Below are 24101 nucleotides of genomic sequence, written 5' to 3'. Positions count from 1 at the left end.
ATAAATAAGACAATTGAATGGTAACGCCCAGTTGTCAATTTCTCCAATGTTTATTGCACTGGCATCAAATCAATAATGCAGGTAAATTAAACCAAATATAAAGACTCTTACTTGCGACCGGTGTGGCGGGTGAGACGTACAATCAGCTTGTGTGCTTCCTCTAAACTGGCCTGTGTTTCCTTCACAAATGAAATGGGTTTCTGCAGACCGTGCTTCTCCAGGATCTCAGACACACTGTCAACACAAACGTGATATAATAAGCACTAACACACCGCAACGGACATGAAAACCACAAACAATTCTGTGTAATATTAGACATGTGTTACATAACATTTATGTTATAATATACTATGCCTGTCTGACGCATTACAGGACACAGGCCCCATATACTTACTATAGAACCCAATGGGTGAGATCCAGGAGAAGCGCATAGCTGTGCACTTCTCTCCCTGGCTTCATAATGATTGATGGGGTCTGAGCACACAAACTCAGACTGATCAAAACTGTTAACACGTCTGTGTGCTATATCAAAAGCTTTATAAAGTAACGGTAATACTTTAAGCTGGAACATATGGTGGATGTTTTATTGGCACACCCTAGCTTCCGAGATGGACTCATCTCAGCAATGACAACCAGATCTGCCAATCACCGAGACAGGACGGTGCTGGGGCCAGTGATTGGCTGACTGGGCTGTCATCGCCGAGACAAGTGTGTCTCAAAAGCGGAGGTGGGAGCATTAAGTAGGGGACACCAGAGACCTGTAGGAGGACACTGGGGGAGCGTGGAGAGGTAAGCATCACTTCTTTATTGTTTTCAATATACCTGAAACATCCTCTATATCATTTTCTCAAGCCGGTTAATCCCTTTAAAAGGGATTTTTCCAGGTTAAAAAAAATAAATAAAAAATAGCCAATTATAATCTATCCACAGAATAGGCAACCAACAACTGATCGGAGGGCTGCTGACACCCACCACTTATGACACCCACCACCTGTTTTGTGCCCGGACTACACTAAGAGGTGGCCCAGAACAGTTGGCTTTGCACTCAATGTAGTGGTGGCCCCGGGGTACTGCAGACACAGCTCCTATTACATTAAGCGGGAGCTGAAGCTGTAGTATCCTGGTGCTGCCACTATACATGGAAATATCTAAAATACTTGTCTTGTCCAGTGGCGGATTTCACAGTAGTGTCATTCTCCCCAGACACTACACCTGGAACAGTCTCACTCTTTTCATAAAATGGATGGGAAAAAAAATGATTGCAAAAACATAGGGCGAACCCAGCCTTACACTATGTTTTTTTGTTTTGTTGTTGTTTTTTGCACTCTACACAGCAGATAATGAAAATTATAGTGGACTTAAATAGTTCAATTGTATGAAAAAGAAAAAAAAAAAAAACAGCAAATAAAACAATACAGAAGGTGAAAAAAAAAATCTCGAATGTGGATGTAACTTCCAATGTCATCTGGCCACCTGGGACACACGGACACTAAGCAACTCCTTCAAGGTCAGGAGAAGGCGATTACAATCCCCAGCAAGTCTCGGAGAGTTATTGTTATTCAGACGAGCACTTAACCACTGAGCTAATCCATCTATCTCCTGTAACCAGATAACAAAGCTGTAGATCTAATAAAGTGACTTAATTTCCAGCACCTGCACTTACCATATGGAAATCAACCATAAGACAAGCAAAATTAGGTTGTAAATAAAAAAAACAACAACAGATTATAAAGTAAATGAAGGTGTAAACTAACTCTGCGGTCTACTGGGAAGAGAACAAAACTCGACTCATTTCATTACATAAACTACATTTCAGAACAAAAGAAGACCAGTGCGAGAACAAGAGGGTTTTTTTTTTTTTTTTTTTTTGCCATCAGACGTATACCATAAACTTACTTTCGTTAACTTTCTTAAATTGCGGAGAACATTACTGTGCATCTCATTACAGGGTACTATAGGGAAGCTCAGCAATATTGGGATCCGGAATAAACACTTGTAGGCAGAAACCATATTTTTAAAACTCAGCATTCCAATTCAATAATCTACCAAGAGTAAATAATGATGGGGTCGGTACCTTGGCTTCATAGCTACGGATAGAGTTCTCCTAATGCGACCATTCAACTAAATGGAAGAACATAGGTGATGGTCCCAGCACTCCATGGTAAAATGTAAAAATTTTTTATTGCATATTAAAATAGATAAAAAAGAAAGCTCATGTAGTGACTGGTAGAAAAACCAACGAGTTTCGCGCGCATGCGTGCTTCATCATCAGACCATGATTAAGCACAGGAAAAGGAGGATAGGAAATGGCATAAAGGAAGAGAAGTTAGGGGAAAAAGATAAAGGGTACCTATCATTTAAATAAACTTCTAACATGTCATAGTGACATGTCAGAGGTTTACATTGGTCGGGGTCCGGGTGCCGAGACCCCCACTGATACAGCGATTATCAGAAGTTGGAGTGATTACAATTGGATCTGGAGAAGAATTATCTGCACTTCCTAAATATTTTGGGACTGGATTCTCATTACAGGAATTTTATCGGATTGTGTTTTACATCTATTCACTACAAACAATCGGTAGCGTGTTGTTGATTGATCATTTAGATCTGACCCTAAAATCATTGTTAAAGGAGAAGTCCGGCCAAAATTAATTTTTGATATGTTGTTACTTATGAAAAGTTATACAAATTTCTAATGTACATTAATTATGGGAAATGCACATATACTGCTATTTCCCTTAATTTAGTAGATCAGGAAGTGTTAGAATTCTCTCTGAAGAAGTGACGTCACGACCCAGGGTGTAATTGCTATGGCATGTCCAGCAGGGGGCGCTCTCTATATAGAAGTCTATGGGACTTTATTGTTTCTATGGGTTTCTATGTAATGTAATGTAATGTTATGTACAGTGTGCTTTATTGAATGAATACATCTATGGAATACTTTGGGGAGCAAGTGTCCTTGCTCCCCAAAGTATTGCATAAATGTATTAATTCAATACATTCGGATATCACAGTAAGCCCGCCGATCCGCCGCATTTCCGCCGATCCGCCGCATTTCCGCCGCATTCCTGCCGATCCGGACCATATACATTGAACTAGTTGTGATGTCACGACTTGGAAAACGGCCGACCCGGCAAATGGACAGCCTGCTCAGCCAATCAGTGACTGCAGCCGTGCCCCGCCCCCAGTACCTGCTAATTCCATCAGTTGGGTCGAAACGTTGGAATAGCAGGAAATCCCGGGGGGGCTATCTGGTGCTAAAGAGGCACAAGGGGAGGTGATATAGTAGCCTTGTTATTTCCCTTTTTTAAAAAAAAAAAAAAAAACTGGAGGCCAGATTTTTACTTTAAGAAATAACCAGAATTTGATGATTTGCTTTTCCATTTTTTTTTTTTATTTTTTTTTTAGTATCTGAGAAAGAAATAAGCAGCATGAAGGATGCGTATATTCCTTGCCCCTCGCTATCAGACATCTATTAGCATCAGACACGGGCTTCCTCGGGCCTCACCACCAACCTTATGAAGAAAGGATATTTATGGCCTGATTCGGTTCCTGGCTGGGAGAGTCACTAAATCATCAAAAAACAGATGTATCAAAAATCCTTCTTCTGCAACTAGTAAGCCGGCAGGGATAATGAACAGAGTTGTAATGCCCCTCGCTGGGGAACTTATAGCTTTACTTAAGTGTCAAAAAATGAATAATTTCCACAACTTTCCACTGTTTTATCACCTACACTTCTTTTTCTTATCAAACTAAAACAAGATGCGGCTATTCGGACCACAGATTTCTTAATTCTACTTTCCGCACGTGTCTATGGGGGCAGCCATCTTGTATCGGGTCCTGCTCTGTTAACACTTGTTTTGCAACAGCTATTGTTAGCTTTGCCAAAATAAGAAGCCAGATCGCACTTTACCGGTGGCCCCCTATGCCACACAGGCCCCATAGCGGTTGCATGGTCTGCCTACATGGTAGCTAAGCCACTGATCTCAGACACAGTGCTTCAGATACTGTTCAGATCAAATCTAAAGACAGGGCTTTAAAAAAACATAACTTTGGCATAAAAATAAGATACTATACACAAATATGTATGTTAATGTCTATTCTGAAAATTATTAAAAAAAATAAAAATAAAAAATAATATTTCATCTCTACGTACGAAGCTAAAGAGGATCCAGGAGGCGGTGATATGGAACGTGTGTTACCTGAGGATTTGTTCGAGCTGATCCACCTTGTCATGCAGAGATTTAGTTATGTCTGTCTCCACGCTGGGAAGAAGAAGGAAAGAGACGGAGTGAATGAGATAGCAGCTATAATTTCCTGCAGTTATTAATACGGCATTACTGAGTGACACAAACAATAAGCAAGTCTCCGTTCCACACCGTGCACACTCATGTCTAAGGAGATTTGCACAGTCTTGCATTCAGTTTCTTCATTGTGATGGGTGATGGAAGGAGAATTATGAACTGGACAGGAAAAAAATATCAAAGAAGAAACAAAAGACAAATGTGGCAAATAAAATCCAATAAAACGCCCGGGATTCAGACGGCGGGATCTCGTGCTATGAAGTGGAAACTCATCCAAAGCTGTGCAGACATGTCAGGGAGAGATACGGTGTATATGGACCTATAGGGATTTCCCAAGAATGAGGCCAAACTTTAAAGTGTCCATAGGCATAAGAGAATGGCACCAGAAGATTTTATTTTATGCCTTTCTGTATGAAGACTATGAATGCCAAGGAGCTTCTTGAGAATAAAGGGGTAAGTGACTATACTTTTTTCTGGAGTCCGAAAGTTTTATAGATTTGTAATTTACTTCTATTAAAAAAATCTCCAGTCTTCCAGTACTTATTAGCTGCTGTATGTACTGCAGGAAGTGGTGTATTATTTCCAATCTGATACAGTGCTCTCTGCTGCCACCTCTGTCCATGTCAGGAACTTTGCAGAGCAGGAGAGGTTTTCTATGGTGATTTGCTGCTGCTCGGGAAATTTCCTGACATGGACAGAGGTGGCAGCAGATAGCACTGTGTCAGACTGGAGAGAATACACCACTTCCTGCAGGACATACAGCAGCTGATAAGTACTGGAAGACTGGAGCTTTTTAAATAAAAGTAAATTACAAATCTATATAACTTTCTTAAACCAATTGATTCGAAATAATTTTCACTGGAGTACCCCTTTAAAAGAAAACCCATTATCCAGATAATGACTGCAATCCTTTTCTGTAATATGACTGATAATAAGTCATAAGCGACCACTTAATCCTTAAGAGTCAGAATTGCACAGAAGTGAATCTTACAATCATAGTTACATACAGCTTTGTAGAATAATTGGGAAGTTGGTCATCTGGAGGTGGTGATGCCATATGGCACCTGAGGTCGTATGTCAAGAGCCATTGAACCATCTTCCCCTCTATGGTGGCACATGTCTTCGCATATAAAGGCTACATTATGGGTTCTGTGACATGATTATGCATAATCCTAAACTCAACGCCTATGGTAATATCCCTTCTATAAATATGCAGAGAATATCATTTCATTGTATAAACTGACTGGCGTCATTGTGCCTAGATGGATGTCCCTTACCCATAACCCCTCTGGGGGAGGCATTCAAGGATATCATAGCAAAGGGAAAGCTGGTCGTCTCGCTCACAGGTGTAAATGGACTCCAGAGCGATGATCATCAGTTGATCCTGATCGGGGATTAGTTTTTGTTGGCACTAAAAGAAAAAAAATAATATACATATACATGGGTATAATAGAAGAAGCACCATGGTGTAGACGTCCTGCTGATCAGACAAGTCAATAAAAACCTACTATACTGTGTAATAATAAGAGTACGCCTAGGGGGGGTCAGCACAGAGATGAAGAACCCAGGATAAAAGAAATGTTCTACCCCTTTAGGCCATTTCATAGGCGAAACACGGTGGAGTGTGGCCGGGGGGGGGGGGGGGGGGGGGTGTTGTAAAATAAAAAGGTTTTAATACTTGGAGAGCATAAAGTAAGGGTCCCTTTACACACACAGATTATCTGACAGATTTTTGCAGCCAAAACCAGAAATGGATTTGAAAAAAAAAGAGAAATCTCAGTCTTTCCTTTATGACCTGTTCCCTGTTTATAGTCCATTTCTGGCTTTGGCTGCAAAAATCTGCCAGATATCTGTCAGATAATCTGTGTGTGTAAATGGACTCTTAAACTAGACAATCTACAAATGTATCAAGTTCATAACAGTGACTCATGCTGGTGCAACTTTAGACTGTCTAGTCTATTTTTGGACCATCTTAGGATGGCTCGATTTTTTAAAAAGGAGTTAGGCTAGGTTCAAACTACATTTTTGTGGTCCCAGTTTTTAATCAGTTTTTCCATTGACTTCCATTATAAAAAAAAAAAAAAAAAAAAAACACAGATCAAAACGCATCTTTTTTTTAACGAACACAAAAATGTACTTGACCTTACTTTTGTGTACATTAAAAAAAAAGATGTGTTTTGATTAGAGATGAGTGAACCTGGAGCATGTTGGAGTCCATCCGAACCCGAACGTTCGGCATTTGATTAGCGGTGGCTGCTGAAGTTGGATAAAGCCCTAAGGCTATGTGGAAAACATGGATATAGTCATTGGCTGTATCCATGTTTTCCAGACAACCTAAGAGCTTTATCCAAGTTCAGCAGCCCCAGCTAATCAAATGCCGAACGATCGGGTTCAGGTAAACTCGAGCATGCTCCAGGTTCGCTCATCTCTAGTTTTGAATTTTTTTTTTAATATATATACATACATATATATTATATATATATATATATATATATATATATATATATATATATATATATATATATATATATATATATATAAATATTGGAAGTCAATAGAAAAATGGGTCAAAACGGATGCACACCAATGCATCTGTCTTTTGCAAAAACGGATGAAGAAAACGTACTGCAAAAACATAGTGTGAACCCAGCCTTAGTCAAAATTTGAAAAACATGCATGCTTTCTTCCCAAAACAGCCCCACACCTCTCTTCAGGTTGTGTGTGATATTACAAATGCAACATGGCTGTGTTGATAGTTATTAGAGATGAGTGCGGTTCGAGGTGGATCGCTTGGCGTTTGAATACCAGTGGCTGAAGTAGCAGTGGCAGCTCTAGGGAATGTGAGAATACACGGATACAGCCTATGGCCTATGGCCGTGTCCAGGATTCCATAGGGCTGCATTCAGCTTTATGAGCCACCGGTATCCGAATGCCGAGCTATACTCTCAATCTCTGTTAGTTACCAAAACTTCTGGTGACAGGAGCGACTGAGCGCCAATCGGGGAAGAAATCATAACAGAAAGGACTGAACAGAACATAGCTGCAGTACCAGGCTCAACCACTACAAAATGTATGGCACTGTGACCTGGCTCTTTCAATCAGCTGATGGGTGGCTAATATTGATGGACTTACTAATGATGGGTCATCAATAAAGAGTCCTGGAAAACCCCTTTAAGTATTTATTTATGAACTCTAAAACATCAGGGATTTCCAATAATCCAGCCCCATGGAGCTGCAGGCACACTGGATTTCTTCCGTATGGTACACGTGCATTTAGCGAGGTCTAGATATGCAGAAATATACATCTATATACATAAATATGATCAGCGGGCTGACAGCATTATTTGCATTATAAAGGACACGTTCCCAATTCTGCGTTTTCTGATTTGCATAAAATTTTCTCCCTAAACAATTATGAGGGCGAAATATCTCGACGTCAAATTAGTTAATCAAGGACTAAAGGAGCTGGAGCAATCGTCTAATCTCAGAAGCCCAAACCGTGGCGAAGAAATATGATTTATTGTTGGCACATCTGTAGCGCGGCCTCATTTATAATGGGAACGTGCTGCCGCTGCTTAATTATTCAGACCGGTTGCTAGGTTACGGGAAAGACGCGTCTCACATCGCAGCAACTACACCGTGCAGACCCTACCTATGGAGTGTACCACAGGGAGGGAAGGTGTCGTATGGGCATGGGGGGACACCGGCTCTGAGGGGACTCAGGAGCGCCACCCCTGGGCCAAAGCTATTTCCCCATGTGGACGTTGTTCTGATTTCTTAGTATCCAGCTACAGGATTTGCAAAATTAAAGTGTAATGGTCATTTTTTTTTTTTTTTTGCCGAAATCAATAGTACAAGCGACTTTAAGAATGTGTTTTATTAGGCAAAATAGTTTCCTTCTGTACTCAGAAAGCCGTTCTGCTCATTATCAGGCGAAGCCGTCTTCGTTACAGAGGAGAAAAGGGATAACGGATTCTGCTGTTTCCATTATAACCTATGGAGGGGGGAGGGGCAGAGGGGGGATGAGTGAGCAGGAAGAGGAGAGAACCAGCCCAACAGTTTGGAGACTGTCTGGGCACATAAAACGCTGGATTCACAGGTTAGAGCGTATCTGGGAACTTGATGAAATAAGATTGCAGGAAGTTGTGTTTTGCAGAGCTGCCTTTTTTCCTCTCCATGCTATCTCACCCTCCTCAACCCCTACCCCCTCCATAGACCATAATGGACACAGAAATCCTTCTTCTTCTGAAGTGAAGGGGGGGGAGGCTGAGTACACTCAGGAACTGTTTAGAGTAGGAGAGGTTTTCTATGGGGGTCTGAGCCTTGCAACGATGGAGGAAAGTCCATCCACTGGTAGGTGTTCTTCACATAGTGCTCTGTCTGTAGAAACACTGTTTATCGACAGGGTATACAACAACGTCCAACAAAACACAACTATCACTGAGCTCAGGGAGATCAGCAAAAAGAAAAAAAAAATTACTCCATTGATACATTGCCCCCTAAAAAAAACTCAATACGCAAAAAGAAACGGTCCATGGAGCCACAGTTACGAGTCTCAAAAAACAAGGGAATAGTCAGATATCTATCCTGGGAAGGAAACCTGTTGCTGAGGGAACCTATCAGTGGGAGAGCACAAATCCCCCTAATATCTGGCTCCTTTAACCCTTTAAGGACATGGCCCATTTTCGTTTTTACGTTTTCGGTTTTTCCTCCTTGTGTTTAAAAGGTCATAGCACTTGCATTTTTCCACCTAGAAACCCACATGACCCCTTATTTTTTGCGTCACTAATTGTACTTTGCAATTACAGGCTGAATTTTTGCATAAAGTACACTGCGAAACCAGAAAAAAATTCAAAGTGTGGTGAAATTGAAAAAAAAAAAAACGCATTTCTTTTATTTGGGGGAAATGTGTTTTTACGCCATTCGCCCTGGGGTAAAACTGACTTGTTATGCATGTTCCTCAAGTCGTTACGATTAAAACGATATATAACATGTATAACTTATATTGTATCTGATGGCCTGTAAAAAATTCAAACCGTTGTTAACCAATATACGTTCCTTAAAATCGCTCCATTCCCAGGCTTATAGCACTTTTATCCTTTGGTCTATGGGGCTGTGCGAGGTGTCATTTTTTGCGCCATGATGTGATCTTTCTATCGGTACCTTGATTGCGCATATACGACTTTTTGATCGCTTTATATTACATTTTTTCTGGATTTGATGCGACCAAAAATGCGCAATTTTGCACTTTGGGATTTTTTTGCGCTGACGCCGTTTACCGTGCGAGATCAGGAATGTGATTAATTAATAGTTCGGGCGATTACGCACGCGGCGATAGCAAACATGTTTATTTATTTATTTATTTGTTTACTTTTATTTAAAACCTGGGAAAAGGGGGGTGATTCAGACTTTTATTAGGGGAGGGGGCTTTTTACTATTAACAACACTTTTTTTTTTTTTTTTACACATATACTAGAAGCCCCCCTGGGGGACTTCTAGTATATACACTGTGATCTCTCATTGAGATCTCTGCAGCATAGATATGCTGCAGAGATCCATGAGATCGGCACTCGTTTGCTTTCGGCTGCTGCAGCGATCTCCCCCAGCGATCTCCCCCACTAGACACCAGGGAAACGTTGCCTCCGGTAATCGGAGGCAGCTGTCAACTTTGACAGCTGCCTCCGATTAGCTAATTAGCGGGCACGGCGATCCGACCGTGCCCGCTAATAGCAGCGGTCTCGGGCTACTCGCGGCACCCGGGATCGCGGCACTTCAAAGCGGGGCCGCCGCGCGGCCCCGCTTTGAAGTGCAAGTGAGGACATATGACGTAGGGGTACGTCATATGTCCTTAAGAGGTTAAAGTGTCACTGTCGTGAATTTTTTTTTTGCAGAAATCAATAGTCCAGGCGATTTTAAGAAACTTTGTAATTGGGTTTATTATCCGAAAAATGCATTTTTATCATGAAAAATCAGTTTGAAGCTCTCCCCCCTGTCTTCATTGTTCTCCTATGGAGAGAGCTAAAGAAAAGACCAAAACAGGACAACAAAGAGTTAATCTACAAATCCCTCACCCGTTATCTGTTCTGACCATCACCAGTAACCTGTCTGAGCTCAGATTACAGCTGTCACCCAGCTCCCTGCCTGTAATCCTCTGTTATCTGCTTTCTGCTGCCGGCTAACTCCCTCCTTCCTCCTCCCCCCTCCCCTCTCCCTAGAGCAGACAGGGTACGTCTCCTGCAACAAGTCACAATTTTCAGATTTTTCAGAGTGGATGAAAAAGAGGAAGGAGGGGGGGACCTGGGAAAAGGCTTTTTACATGCAGATAATGGCAGATTTGGCTAATAAACCCAATTACAAAGTTGCTTAAAATCGCCTGGACTATTGATTTCTGCAAAAAAAAAAAAAAATACGACAGTGACTCTTTAAGTGTCACTGTCGTTACAAAAAAATGTTGACATGTCACAGAGATATCATAGAGACATGTAAAAAGTTTCGATCGGTATGGGTCTGAGTGTACACACCCATACAGATCAGGAGAACAAGTCAGGAGAAGACGTACTGCAGCACATCCTCTCCCCGCTCCGAGTTAGAAAAAAAAAGAGTAAGACTTATAATGGAGCTCTATGGAGCTGTGGTCCTCTCCCGATTAGTACAGGTGTGACCACTCAAACCAATCAAAACTTTTGACGTTTCTATATGTCAAGAGTTTGTTTGTAACAACAGTGACACTTCAAGTCCCACTTTGTTGCAAATATCAGGACACAAATAGGGAATAGGGAAATACCAGGGTGGCCCTTAGGGTATGTTCCCACTGAATAAAATCAGCGGAGCTCTCCGCCGCACAATCCCCCCCACCTCAGTATCCCACACTATGTATATGGGATGGCCTCCTTGTACTCTGCTCTCCGCTCAAAGAATTGACATGTCAGAGAGCAACGGGAGTGGAGGCACCCGAGCAATCTCTTAGACAAACTATGGGACACTGAGGCAGGAGGGATTCTGCGACAGAGCTCTCTGCCGATTTTACCGAAGTGTCAAAGTCATGGAACTTAGTTACAAGTATTGTGACATGACAAGGGAAATACCAAAGCCAGGCATGCATCCACAGACGGCTGTTCCGGGGTGTTGCCCCTCAGCAGTGTGGAACAGGATTCTGACTAACACCACCCAGTTGTATATTTCCAGGAGGGATAAAAGAGGAACAGTACAATCCAGACTCCTCAGAAAAGATGTGAACAGAATACTAAGACAGACATATCCAGAGAGGTGGCAGCTCCTCCTCCGTACAGTGTTAGGCTAAGTTCACACATCGTAAATTACCAATAAATAACGGCCATTGCAACACCAGCCACTATTTATTGAAAATTATAATAACATTGTGTCCTATGGACATGTCAGTTTAGTGCGTTTGTTTTCCATTGAATAGCGGCCGCACAAAAGTGACAGTGTAGACAATGTTAAGTGCGGCTCCAGCCGTACTCTACATTGTCTGTTATGGTGATTTGGAATGCAGACACACCCCGATGTGCCCGCATTTCAAATCAAGAGAAGTGAAGTTCATCCGGCCGGTAAGTGGACTTCACAGACAGCGGCCGTTGTTTTTTTTTTTTTCAGGATCGGTCTACTCTACAGACTTCTACGTATCGTTCCAGAATCTATAAACATATGAAAGCAAATGAAGCCATAATCTATGAGGACAATATCTGAGAATGTGGAAAATGCAAACACAGTAATGACGCTCAACCTATAAAATATTCAGAAAGCCGAAAAATATTTACACAGCGGCAAATAGCGGTACAATTACTGAATACTTCAGCCGGCAGCAGGGACAAAAGGTGCTGGCGGCGCAGCAACAAGTCGCTGCTTACGAATACTTTTTTTTTGTCTCCAGCCCCCATTACGAAGTTTGCTTTATTCTGCATGCGGCGACAGAACTAAGTGATTTTTTTCTTCTTCTTCCTTAAACACTGCAAACAATGTTTCAGCAAATAAGTCACCGGGAAACTCATGAATAGAAATGAGCATCAGAAACTCAGGCCTGTCATAGCCAAGAAAGCACTTACGTCCATATCCACCAGAACAGTGACACGAGGCAAAGCAAACAGATAAAGAGGAGAAAGAGGAGCGTCGGCTTACATCGGGCTTGGAATGCTGAAAGATCTTTAGGGGGAATTTAAGGTCGTCCTTCGCCAGGGTTACTATGTAGTCTTTTAGGAGGGTGTTTGCCGCCCCGGGGGTCTGAGCCTCGCAACGATGGAGGAAAGGAACCATCCATTGGTAGGCGTTCTTCACATAGTGCTCTTCGGAAGACTGGAAGACAATGGGTAATAAGGGGAAAGTCTGATGATGAAAATTTATTTTAATGGACACAGTCATAAAAAAAAAAAAAAAAATTAAAAGGGATAAGTCAAAAGTTTTGATCTCAGTGCTAAGACCTCCCCGGATCAGGAGATCGAGCTAGGAGTCATGTGACATTGCGTATTTCATTGCCCAGTTCATAGCGATCCCTATCCAGGCAGCTTGAGTCATTTGGCATTTAAATATCAGTGGTTGAAAAAGTTGGATGCAGCCCTAGGGAGAAGATGGCAAAACGAGGATACAGCTATTGACTATGGACTGTATGAATGTTTTCCTGAACTACATGCAGCCAGCTCACTGGATCAAATATTGGGTGACCTTCGTGGTGCTCAGCCTCGTGCTGATAATCCAATGCAGTAAGTAGATATAAGGAATAGCAGCACTCACCACTGCAGAGAATGGTCAACTATTGTGCAAAATAAATAGCGGCACTCACCACTCCGGAGTATGGTCAACTACTGTGCAAAATGAATAGCGGCACTCACCACTTCAGAGAATGGTCAACTATTGTGCAAAACAATTTACCGATACATATTAGTGACCAATGCAGAGGGTGTTTCACAGGCATTGTTTGTCTGCCACAAATATGAATTACCTTGCACAATAAATGACCATTCTCCGGAGTGGTGAGTGCCGCTATTCACTATATAAACTTACTGCAACTTCTGCAGCCACTGGTATTCAAAAGCAAAACTTTTTGACTCCAGCATGCTCAAATTGCGCCAATCTCAACATGACAAGTGCACGCCAGCTCTGGAGGACCCACCATATCCATGTCATATTTGAAAAGACTATTGACTTCAATAGACTTAAATGCAATGTTTTATAAGGCCCCATGGTGGCGCTGCAGGAAAATGTAACACTTACAACCCTATAAATGGTAAACCATATAACCTACGTTTTCCATAAGCAGCCGCAGCTTCTCAATGTCCTTCATCTGGTGCAGGTCTTTGAGGGTTAATGACACATCGCTGCTGGCCTCGTACACCAGGGTCTCCAACGTGACCAGATCATCACAAAGACGCTCCAAACCGGGAATATTCTTCTCTTTTCCCAGACGTACCAATGAAAGTGCGCCATCCACCTAGAGTCCAGCAAAAATTACAGAGAGTAAAGGAAGATAGCTGGCACTTCAGCTTAATACAACAAAACACCGTAAAATCTCATGCAAAGAATCTGTTTTAGCAATACTGTACCTGGAGCTTAAGGGGGGGGGGGGTCTAATTTAGTAAATGGATTCCTTTCAGCAATGTGTAATGAGGTATGAGGTAGAATAAAAACTTTCATTTTCCAAAGGCTGAAGTTGAACCTGTCTCTCTGAATGATTTCAGCTGCAGCTCTGCTTGTTCAGGTTAGCTGCATTGTAGAAGCACAAGCCCTCCCTAATCATGCTGCATGGACAGACCATTTCCATTTTATAAAGAATAAAATGACTACAAGGAAAGAAAGATCATCATGGAATACACGTACTTCACATGTACTGAAGCCAATAGGAATAATATTCTAGTAATATAGATATTGTATGTAAAAAGGTAAAACGTGGCACTCTGGACAATCTTCACAAAAGTATTGGTGGTTAATTCACCCATAAGTTTGATGCAACGTTTCAGCCCCTCCATGGCCCCATCGCGGGACTGAAAAGTTGAACATACAGGTGAAGATTTTCTGCACTGACCCTTTTTTTTTTTTTTTTGCTAATCTATTACTTGGTGAACTAATGAGATATTCTATCAATTTAAAGGGGAGCTCGAGCGATTTTTTTTTTCCCTTTCAAATCAACCTGGGTCACAAAGTTTTATAGTTTTGTAATTTACTTGTATTTAAAAAAAAAATAGACAATCTTCCAGTACTTATCAGCTGCTGTATGCCCTGCAGGAAGTGATGTATTCTTTTCAGTCAGACACAGTGCTCTCTGCTGCCACGTCTGTCCATGTCAGGAACTGTCAAGAGCAGGAGCAAATCTCTGCTTGGACAGTTCCTGATATGGAAAGAGGTGGCAGCAGAGAGCACTGTGTCAGACTGGAAAGAATACACCACTTTCTGCAGGACATACAGCAGCTGATGAGTACTGGAAGACTAGAGATTTTTTAAAAACAGTAAATTACAAATCTATATGACTTTCTGACTCCAGTTGATTTGGGGGGGAAATGTTGGAGTTACCCTTTAAATTTTATTATCAGAGCATGTATTGTATCTAGCAGGCAGTTCTCCATTATATGTACTTAGCAAGAATGGTAGATGGGGAACTAATGAATTCTGTCCAATGCCCATATTAACCATTACATGCAGAGGGCTCCGGGATTACCCCCCCAGCACATTACTATTATACTATCCCCTTTGTGGTACAGTATACCCCATATACCATATACCACTATGCATCTAGCAGGGGCAGCTTACCCTCATAGACCCGTCCTAATGTGCTAAATAAACATCCGCCTTGATGTGATCAGTACAGTCACAAATTACTCTCCCCGCTCCTCTCTATAAATCCCATTTATGTGCAATGATTTTCTCGCATCAAGGAAATTACACTGAGAATAAATCTAGTGACTGAAGTGACTGAAGTGGGCAGAAAACCAATTGCTGGGATATACACAGATGGGAGACGTATTGTGCCGCTCCTCTGCATCCTCTCTACTACAGGAACGTCCAATATTGCAGGTATCTGGAGGAAAGATCCTGGTCATGGTGATGGGTCTGATAACAATGCAGGGCACATTCAGTGACAGCAAGCGGAGATGCTGAACGGATGAGAATACTTATACTATGAATCTGAATTCTGTGCTGTGACTATCACCTACTGTTGGTGGTGGATCCACCTTATAAATATTATAAATATTAGGAATCGTCGTAATTCTGCTTAAGAAATGCATTACTTACTTACAGATTAATGAAGCCAAAGCCAGGAATGGATTTAAAAGGCGAAATCTCAGTCTTTTCTTTAAGACCCGTTCCCTGTTTATAGTCTGTTCCTGGCTTTGGCTTCAATAATCTCTGTCAGATAAAAATGTCTGTGTAAACGCACGCAAAAAAAGTCAACTGGGTGTAACCAGGTGAGGGCGTGTCCCTACACAGTCTGGCACGGTCACTTGATTGGATAGGGCCAGAAAGTGTAGGGACACGCCCCCATGACTGGTAACACCCAGTTGGCTACTTACTTTTACATTTCTAGTAACAACAAAGGAACGACAACACAAAGCGATAAAAACAGAGGCAGCAGAATAGTTATAATATAATAAAACAGGTCAGGAGAGGTGCCAGGTCCACTTTAAGTAATCGGATATATTCTGACTACACATTCCCTATAGCGTTGGCTCCTGACAGTGGTATTTTATATGGTGAGATATTTAAATGTAATTTTTATCACTGAACAAGTCTGTGCTGATAAGCAAAATTCCAGTAAAAGATCAAGATTCATCAAACCATAACTACAATACAACACAAGCCCATGGGAAGAAAGCACGGGGGTGCATAAGATGGAGAAATAGTACCAAGAAAAAAGTTAAAGGGGTACTCCGGTGAAAATCTTTTCCTTTCAAATAATCTAATTTCATAAAGTTATATAGATTTGTAATTTACTTTTATTTAACAATTGAGTTTTTCCATACTTATCAGCTGCTGTATGTCCTGCAGGAAGTGGTGTATTCTTTCCAGTCTGACACTGCTGACATCTCACTGCTGAACTGTTCACAGAAGATGATGGTTTTCTATGGGGATTTGCTGCTGCTCTGGACAGTTCCTGACATGGACAGAGGTGGCAGCAGAGAGCACTGTGTCAGACCGGAAAGAAAACAAGACTTCCTGCAGGATGTACAGCAGCTGATAAGTACTGGAAAACAGGAGATTTTTAAACAGAAATTATTTACAATCTATATAACTTTTTGACACCAGTTGATTTAAAAAGGAGAAAAATTCGCTGGAGTACCCTTTTAAAGTGTCACTGTCGTTGAAACTTTGTAATTGGGTTTATTAGCCGAAAAATGCATTTTTAGCATGAAAAAGCAGTTTGAAGCTCTCATCCCTGTCTTCATGGTTCTCTTATGGAGAGGGGAGGGATGGAGGGAGATGAGGCACCAAAACAGGACAACAAAGAGTTATTTTACAGCTACATCACCAGGCTATCTCCTCTGAAGTCAGCAATGACTTCTCTGACCTCTGAATACCGGCTTTAACACAGCTCCTACTGTGTAATCCTTTGTTCTCTGCTGGTGACTAATCTCCCTCCTCCCCCTCCCCTCTCCATAGGTTACATGGGCATGACTGATGTAAAAGAGTCGACATTTCCTGATAATGAGCGGTGGATGAAAGAGAGGAGGGGGGGGGGGGGACCGGGAAAAGGCTTTTTGAATGCAGTTAATGGCATATTTGCCTAATACACCCAATTACAAAGTTTTTTAAAATCGTCTGTACTATTGATTTCTGCAAAAAAAAAAAAAAAAAACATGACAGTGACACTTTAAGAGTCCCAGATGAATGGCCGGGAGTAAGCGTGACTATAATCTAATACACTGCAGATACATTATGCATACAGCGTGGCTGCCAGCATTTCCCTCCTTCCAAAAGAACATTCAGACAACTTTCAATGTGACAGAAATAAAAACTAATCTTCCAAAATAGAAAAATTAAAAATAAATAAATAATTATAAATGAAAATCTGTAATGACAGAGCTGGGAAGAGACACCGGATGTGTTATCACGGGGAGAGTTCCATCATCTAATCAAGACTCCGCACATCTCGCCAAGGAATGGCGGAGGACTCCGCAGCCCACTGACATCGGGGTTTCTTTTAGCAGAGTCGGCGTGTAATTGTAACATAATCCAAACTGTTAGATTGGCAAATAGACAATCTCATCAAAATCAGAGATTGTTGGAAAATAACAATTATACGATGTGAGGACGGAATGTATGAGAAGGAATAATGTGACATCAGGGCTCCCGGCTGCCGCTGCAAGGAGAGGAAATTAGGAGCAATCAGCTCGGTGGCTGCGGCTGACAATTACAGCACTGTGTTGGCGTCAGGCCGCTGGGTGGCTGCAATTTATGCCAGGGCAGGAGCCAACACAATGATCTAGTAAGGGGAACAGTGGTTACTGATGCCGTCCAGCAGGCCTGTCCTCATGGCTAAGTACAAGAATGAAATCAGTATATGTATGATTAAAGGGGTACACCGGAGGGGGAAAAAAATGTGTTTTTAAACTGGTGTCAGAGAACTGCAGATTCTTATATTACTTCTATTTAAAAATCATAATCCTTCCACTACTTATCAGCTGCTGTATGTTCTGCAGAAAGTGGTGTATTCTTCTCAGTCTGACACAGTGCTCTCTGCTACCACCTCTGTCAATAATAGGAACTGTCCAGAAATTCCAGGATTGTCTAACGATCAGTTAGTTCCTGGCATGCACAGAGGTGGCAGCAGAGAGCACTGTGTCAGACTGGAAAGAATACACCACCTCTTGAAGGACATACAGCAGCTAATAAGTACTTCAAGGCTTAAAAGCGATAGTTCAGCGAAAAATAAAAATTTCAGATCACCTAGTGTCAGAGATTTATAATTTACTTCTATTAAAAAATCTTAACAATTCCAGTACCTATCAGCTGCTGTATGTCTTGCAGGAAGTGGTGTATTCTCTCCAGTCTGACACAGTGCTCTCTGCTGCCACCTCTGTCCATGTCAGGAACTGTCCAGGGCATTAGCAAATCCCCATAGAAAACCTCTCCTGCTCTCTAGGCTGAAAAGAATTCACCATTTCCTGCAGGACATACAGCAGCTGATAGGTACGGGATAACTAGATTTTTTTTTTTTTTAACAGGAAGGCATATGAAATAAAGGTTAATCTTTGCGTTTCCCACATTATATTCCCCCAGTTACAGTCCTGATATTTTTTGTGGCCTGTGAACACAGAAGGGATTCTCTATGAGTGACAGGAGAGAGACGCTAAGTAACAGCAGCTCCAGGTTCAGTGATTTCCCCAGGGACATTAGCCGGGAATCAATAATGGAATCTCATGTGTCGGGTCCACTTACCTGTCTGGCATAATCCTCAATCTCCTCGGCTCTGTTCCAGTACCAGTTCTTCACTATGTCAATGGACAAACAGTCTGTCCTGTAGATCAGAAACTCAGGCTGCTCCTCATATAGAAACTCTGCCAGGTCTGCTGAGCTGGGCTCTACCTGTAACCTATAGAACATGGGAGAGTGAGAAGAGAATACAGCACTGTGCTACCTGTATTACTATCACCATGCAAATCAAGATGTACATCGCATCTTATAAAGTGTAGCTGTCATTTAAATTTTTTTTGCAGAAATCAATAGTACAAGCGATTTTTAAGAAACTCTGTAATAGGTTTTATTAGGCAAAATAGTTTCCTTCTGTACTCAAAAAGCTGTTTTCCTAACCCTCCCCCCCCTTCTTATCTGTTCATTATCAGGTAAAGCAGTCTTTTTTACAGAGGAGCAAAGTGAAGATGGGTTCTGATGTGACTATTTTACCCTATGGAGGAGGGAGGGGCCGAGGGGGGGTGAGTGAGCAGGAAGAGCAGACAAGCCGCTGTACAGTTTGGAGACTGTCTAGGCACATAAAACACTGAATTCACAGGTCATAAAGGTCTGTGCTTCACTAGGAACTTGCTGAGATAAGATTGCAGGACTGTTTTTCAAGGCTGCCTTTTCTCCTCTCCGTGCTCACTCATACCCCCCCCCCCATCAACCCCTTCCCATTATCGAGACAGAAATCCTGCTTCTTCTGAAGTGAGGGGGGAGGAGGCTGCAAAACTGCCTTTTGACTATAGAAGAAAACTCTTTTGCTCAATAAAACTTATTAGGGTTCCTTAAAAATCGCTTGATACCTTCTGAAAAGTGACATTTAAATGACACTCATGCTTAAACTAGTTTCATAAAGTTATATAGATTTGTAATTTACTTCTATTTAAAAATCTCAAGTCTTTGCATACTTATCAGCTGCTGTATGTCCTGCAGGAAGTGGTGTATTCTCTCCAGTCTGACACAGTGCTCTCTGCTGCCACCTCTGTCCATGTCAGGAACTGTCCAGAGCAGTAGCAAATCCCCATAGAAAACCTCTCCTGCTCTGGACAGTTCCTGACATGGACAGAGGGGGCAGCAGAGAGCACTGTGTCAGACTGGAGAGAATACACCACTTCCTGCAGGACATACAGCAGCTGATAAGTACTGGAAAACTTGAGTTCTTTAAAAAGAAGTGATATACAAATCTATATAACTGTTGATTTAAAAACATTTGGTTTTACTTCTGAGTACCCCTTTAAAGTCCAACATAAGGAAAACAAGAGAAGGGGGCATGGCTTGTTATATACCCTTGTTATATTACATTCTCCCTTTTGATTACAATATGAGACATCCATGGCTCATAGGAAAGCAGGAGATCACGGATGGAATGACTGGGATTGTTATTTATTTTTTTAGTCTACTGTTCCTTTAAATAAACCGGCGGCAGATCAGATCGCTATTTATTCAGGCGTCAGATGACAGATTCCCCCCAGCCGTGATCATATGTAAAATAACAGGAGATTGGGCCGTCAGCTGGAAATGAATTTTCTGAGAAGGCCTAATACACCTCCACACTAATTCCAGGAGGGAACCCTGGGAGCTTCAATTTCAGAAGGAGAGCCGGAATAAAACGGCGGTGGTGCTTACACACCAGGCAGCCGGAATACAATGTATGTGGAATCCCTGAATCCCATAAGCCCGGCCAGGCTTCTTCTATTTTAAGGTGTCGCGCCCTTGTGCTCTCTCTCCATAAATCCTCTGTCCTTGCAGGAAGGCGTCTGATCATTTCTATGCTATATGTGCTGCCTGATATTACAGGCACAGCGGCTGCCGGCCGGCTCCTCCAGGCTGTGTATGTATTAATGATTACACTGTGTACTATGGATTTTTCAGTCATTGCTACTGGAGGAGACGGCGTTCCTTCTGGCCCTGGACACCTTTTATAGAAGCTTGGGGGGAAATAAAAGCGCACATTGCAGATTTTAAAGTGCATTTGGGGGAAAGAACGACTGCAACATGGCAAACAACCTTTAAGGAATCCCGAAGCACGTCGCCGGAAATTACAACAAGGCACCAAGGTCCGATAGCTCTTGTTTTTTTTCTACTTTAGACTTAATGACTATTTTTCAACTCACTGAAGAAATAAGAAAAATCATAGGATTCTAATAGTAGGTGAAGCTTTAGGGAGTAGGGGGGAGTAACCGCACCTAGACCCTGGTGCCTGAAGCAACATAAGAGTTCTAGGCTTGATCGTTCCATAGAATCTAATGAAGTGAACAATTCAATCTACAAACCAAGAGTGAAGCTCGATATCAGGTAGTGCGCCAGCTGTAACTGGGGGTCTGGGATATACACTGATCAAGGGAACACGTATGCTGCGTTTACACGGAGCGATAATTCGCCCAATCGAACGATTAACGATTTCGAAATAACGATAAGCGTTTCAGCGTTTAGATGGAACAATATATCGTTTGGAAAAAACGTTATTGCGATTGTTTTAGGATCGTTAAAGCCCATCTCACACATGGGATGAATCAGCGAAAGACTGTTTACACGAATCGATTTGCGAATTTTTTGCAAACGACCATCGACGATTTGAGAATACGTTCGAAGATCAAAATGAACGACTTCTCGCTCATCGCTTAATCGTTCACTAAACGATTATCGCTCTAATGCGAAAATTTAAACGATAATCGTTCCGTGTTAACGCAGCATGAAACAACAAAATATAACTCCAAGAAAACCAAACTTCTGTGAAGCCAAACTGTCCATGTAGGAAGCAGCACTGACTGACAATCCATGTCACCTGCTGTTGTGCAAATGGAATAGACAACAGGTGGAAATTATTGGCAATTAGCAAGACACACTTAATACAGGAGCGGTTCTGCAGCCGGGGACCACAGACCACTTCTCAGGACCTAGGCTTTCTGGCTGATGTTTTAGTAACTTTTGAATGTTGGTGGTGCTTTCACACTTGTGGTAGCATGAGACAGACTCTACAACCCACACAAGTGGCTCAGGTAGTGCAGCTCATCCAGGATGGCACATCAACATGAGCTGTGGCAAGAAAGCTTGCTGTGTCTGTCAGCGTAGTGTCCAGAGGCTGGAGGCGCTACCAAGAGACAGGCCAGTACACCAGGAGACGTAAAAGAGGCCGTAGGAGGGCAAAAAACAGCAGCAGGACCAATACCTCCATCTTTGTGCAAGGAGGAACAAGAGGAGCACTGCCAGAGCATTAGTCTGCACAAATGGTTAGAAGCAGATGCCATGAGGATGGTATGAGGGCCTAACGTCAACAGATGGGGGTTGTGCTCACAGGCCAACACCGTGCAGGACTCTTGGCACTTGCCAGAGAACACCAGGATTGCCAAATGGCCCTGTGCTCTTCACAGATGAGAGCAAGTTCACACTGAGCACATGTGACAGATGTAACAGAGTCTGGAGACGCCGTGGAAAGTGTTCAGCTGCCTGCAACGTCCCTCTGCATGAGCAGTTTGGAAGTGGGTCAATAATGGTGGTGGTGGGGGGGCGGCACAGCCCTCCATGTGCTGCCAGAGGTAGCCTGACTGCCATTAGGTGCCGAGATCCTCAGAGCCCTTGTGAGACTGTGAGACCATATGCGGGTGCGGTTGGCCCTGGGTTCCTCCTAATGCAGGACAATTGTAGACCTCATGTGGCTGGAGTGTGGCAGCAGTTCCTGCAAGATGGAGGCAGTGGAGCTGTGGACTGGCCACCCGTTCTCCGGACCTGAATCTGACTGAGCACATCTGGGACATCATGTCTCCTCCTTCCACCAACGTCACGCTGCAGCACAGACTGTCCAGGGGTTGGCAGCTGCTTTAGTCCAGGTCAGGGAAGAGATCCCTCAGGAGACCATCGGCCACCTCATCAGGAGCATGCCCGGGACTAGTAGGGTAGTAGGGAGGTCATACACCTCATCAGAGAAACAGATTGCTGAACTCAGGGAGAACAGCCAAATGACAACACTGCCGGCTGCTAATGAAAGCGCCTCATCAGGAGCATGCCCGGGCCTTGTAGGGAGGACATACAGACACCTCATCAGGAGCATGCCCGGGCCTTGTAGGGAGGACATACAGACACCTCATCAGGAGCATTTCCGGGCCTTGTAGGGAGGTCATACAGCCACCTCATCAGGAGCATGCCCGGGTGTTGTAGGGAGGTCATACAGCCACCTCATCAGGAGCATGCTCGGGCCTTGTAGGCAGGTCATACACCTCATCAGGAGCATGCCTGAGCCTTGTAGGGAGGTCATACAGGCACCTCATCAGGAGCATGCCTGGGCTTTGTAGGGAGGTCATAAAGGCACCTCATCAGGAGCATGCCCGGGCCTTGTAGGGAGGTCATACAGACACCTCATCAAGAGCATGCCCGGGCCTTGTAGGGAGGTCACACAGACACCTCATCAGGAGCATGCCTGGGCCTTGTAGGGAGGTCATACACCTCATCAGGAGCATGCCCGGGCCTTGTAGGGAGGTCATACAGCCACCTCAGCAGGCGCATGCCCGGGTCTTGTAGGGAGGTCATACAGCCATCTCATCAGGAGCATGCCCGGGCCTTGTAGGGAGGTCATACAGACACCTCATCAGGAGCATGCCCGGGCCTTGTAGGGAGGTCATACAGACACCTCATCAGGAGCATGCCCGGGCCTTGTAGGGAGGTCATACAGAAACCTCATCAGGAGCATGCCCGGGCCTTGTAAGGAGGTTATACAGACCCCTCATCAGGAGCATGCTCGGGCCTTGTAGGGAGGTCATACAGAAACCTCATCAGGAGCATGCCCGGGTCTTGTAGGGAGGTCATACAGACACCTCATCAGGAGCATGCCCGGGCCTTGTAGGGAGGTCATACAGACCCCTCATCAGGAGCATGCCCGGGCCTTGTAGGGAGGTCATACAGCCACCTCATCAGGAGCATGCCCGGGCCTTGTAGGGAGGTCATACAAACACCTCATCAGGAGCATGCCCGGGCCTTGTAGGGAGGTCATACAGACACCTCATCAGGAGCATGCCCGGGTCTTGTAGGGAGGTCATACAGAAACCTCATCAGGAGCATGCCCGGGTCTTGTAGGGAGGTCATACAGAAACCTCATCAGGAGCATGCCCAGGTCTTGTAGGGAGGTCATACAGACACCTCATCAGGAGCATGCCCGGGCCTTGTGAGGTCATACAGACCCCTCATCAGGAGCATGCCCGGGCCTAGTAGGGAGGTCATAGAGCCACCTCATCAGGAGCATGCCCGGGCCTTGTAAGGAGGTGATACAGCCACCTCATGATGAGCATGCCTGGGCCTTGTAAGGAGGTCATACAGACACCTCATCAGGAGCATGCCCGGGCCTTGTAAGGAGGTCATACAGCCACCTCATCAGGAGCATGCCCTGGCCTTGTAGGGAGGTCATAC

At 43.4% G+C, this 24101-nt stretch overlaps 1 protein-coding gene across 2 annotated transcripts in view; it reads right to left on the bottom strand.

The window, feature by feature from the left end:
* The window catches only part of NBAS (NBAS subunit of NRZ tethering complex), a 445751-nt gene that overhangs the window by 296186 nt on the left and 125464 nt on the right, over positions 1-24101 (bottom strand). For both annotated transcript variants that reach the window (XM_069973153.1, XM_069973154.1), the window contains exons 23-28: positions 18687-18840; positions 13561-13746; positions 12441-12614; positions 5582-5715; positions 4203-4265; positions 112-234 (exon numbers count right to left, since the gene is read on the bottom strand). In XM_069973153.1, the coding sequence (XP_069829254.1) occupies positions 112-234; positions 4203-4265; positions 5582-5715; positions 12441-12614; positions 13561-13746; positions 18687-18840 (834 nt within the window). The remainder of the gene's footprint in view (positions 1-111; positions 235-4202; positions 4266-5581; positions 5716-12440; positions 12615-13560; positions 13747-18686; positions 18841-24101) is intronic.

The sequence above is a fragment of the Dendropsophus ebraccatus genome, chromosome 6, assembly GCF_027789765.1.
Source record: "Dendropsophus ebraccatus isolate aDenEbr1 chromosome 6, aDenEbr1.pat, whole genome shotgun sequence".
NCBI lineage: Eukaryota > Metazoa > Chordata > Amphibia > Anura > Hylidae > Dendropsophus > Dendropsophus ebraccatus.
Note: the sequence above shows the minus strand (reverse complement) of the source record. Positions and strands in the feature narration are given on the sequence as shown.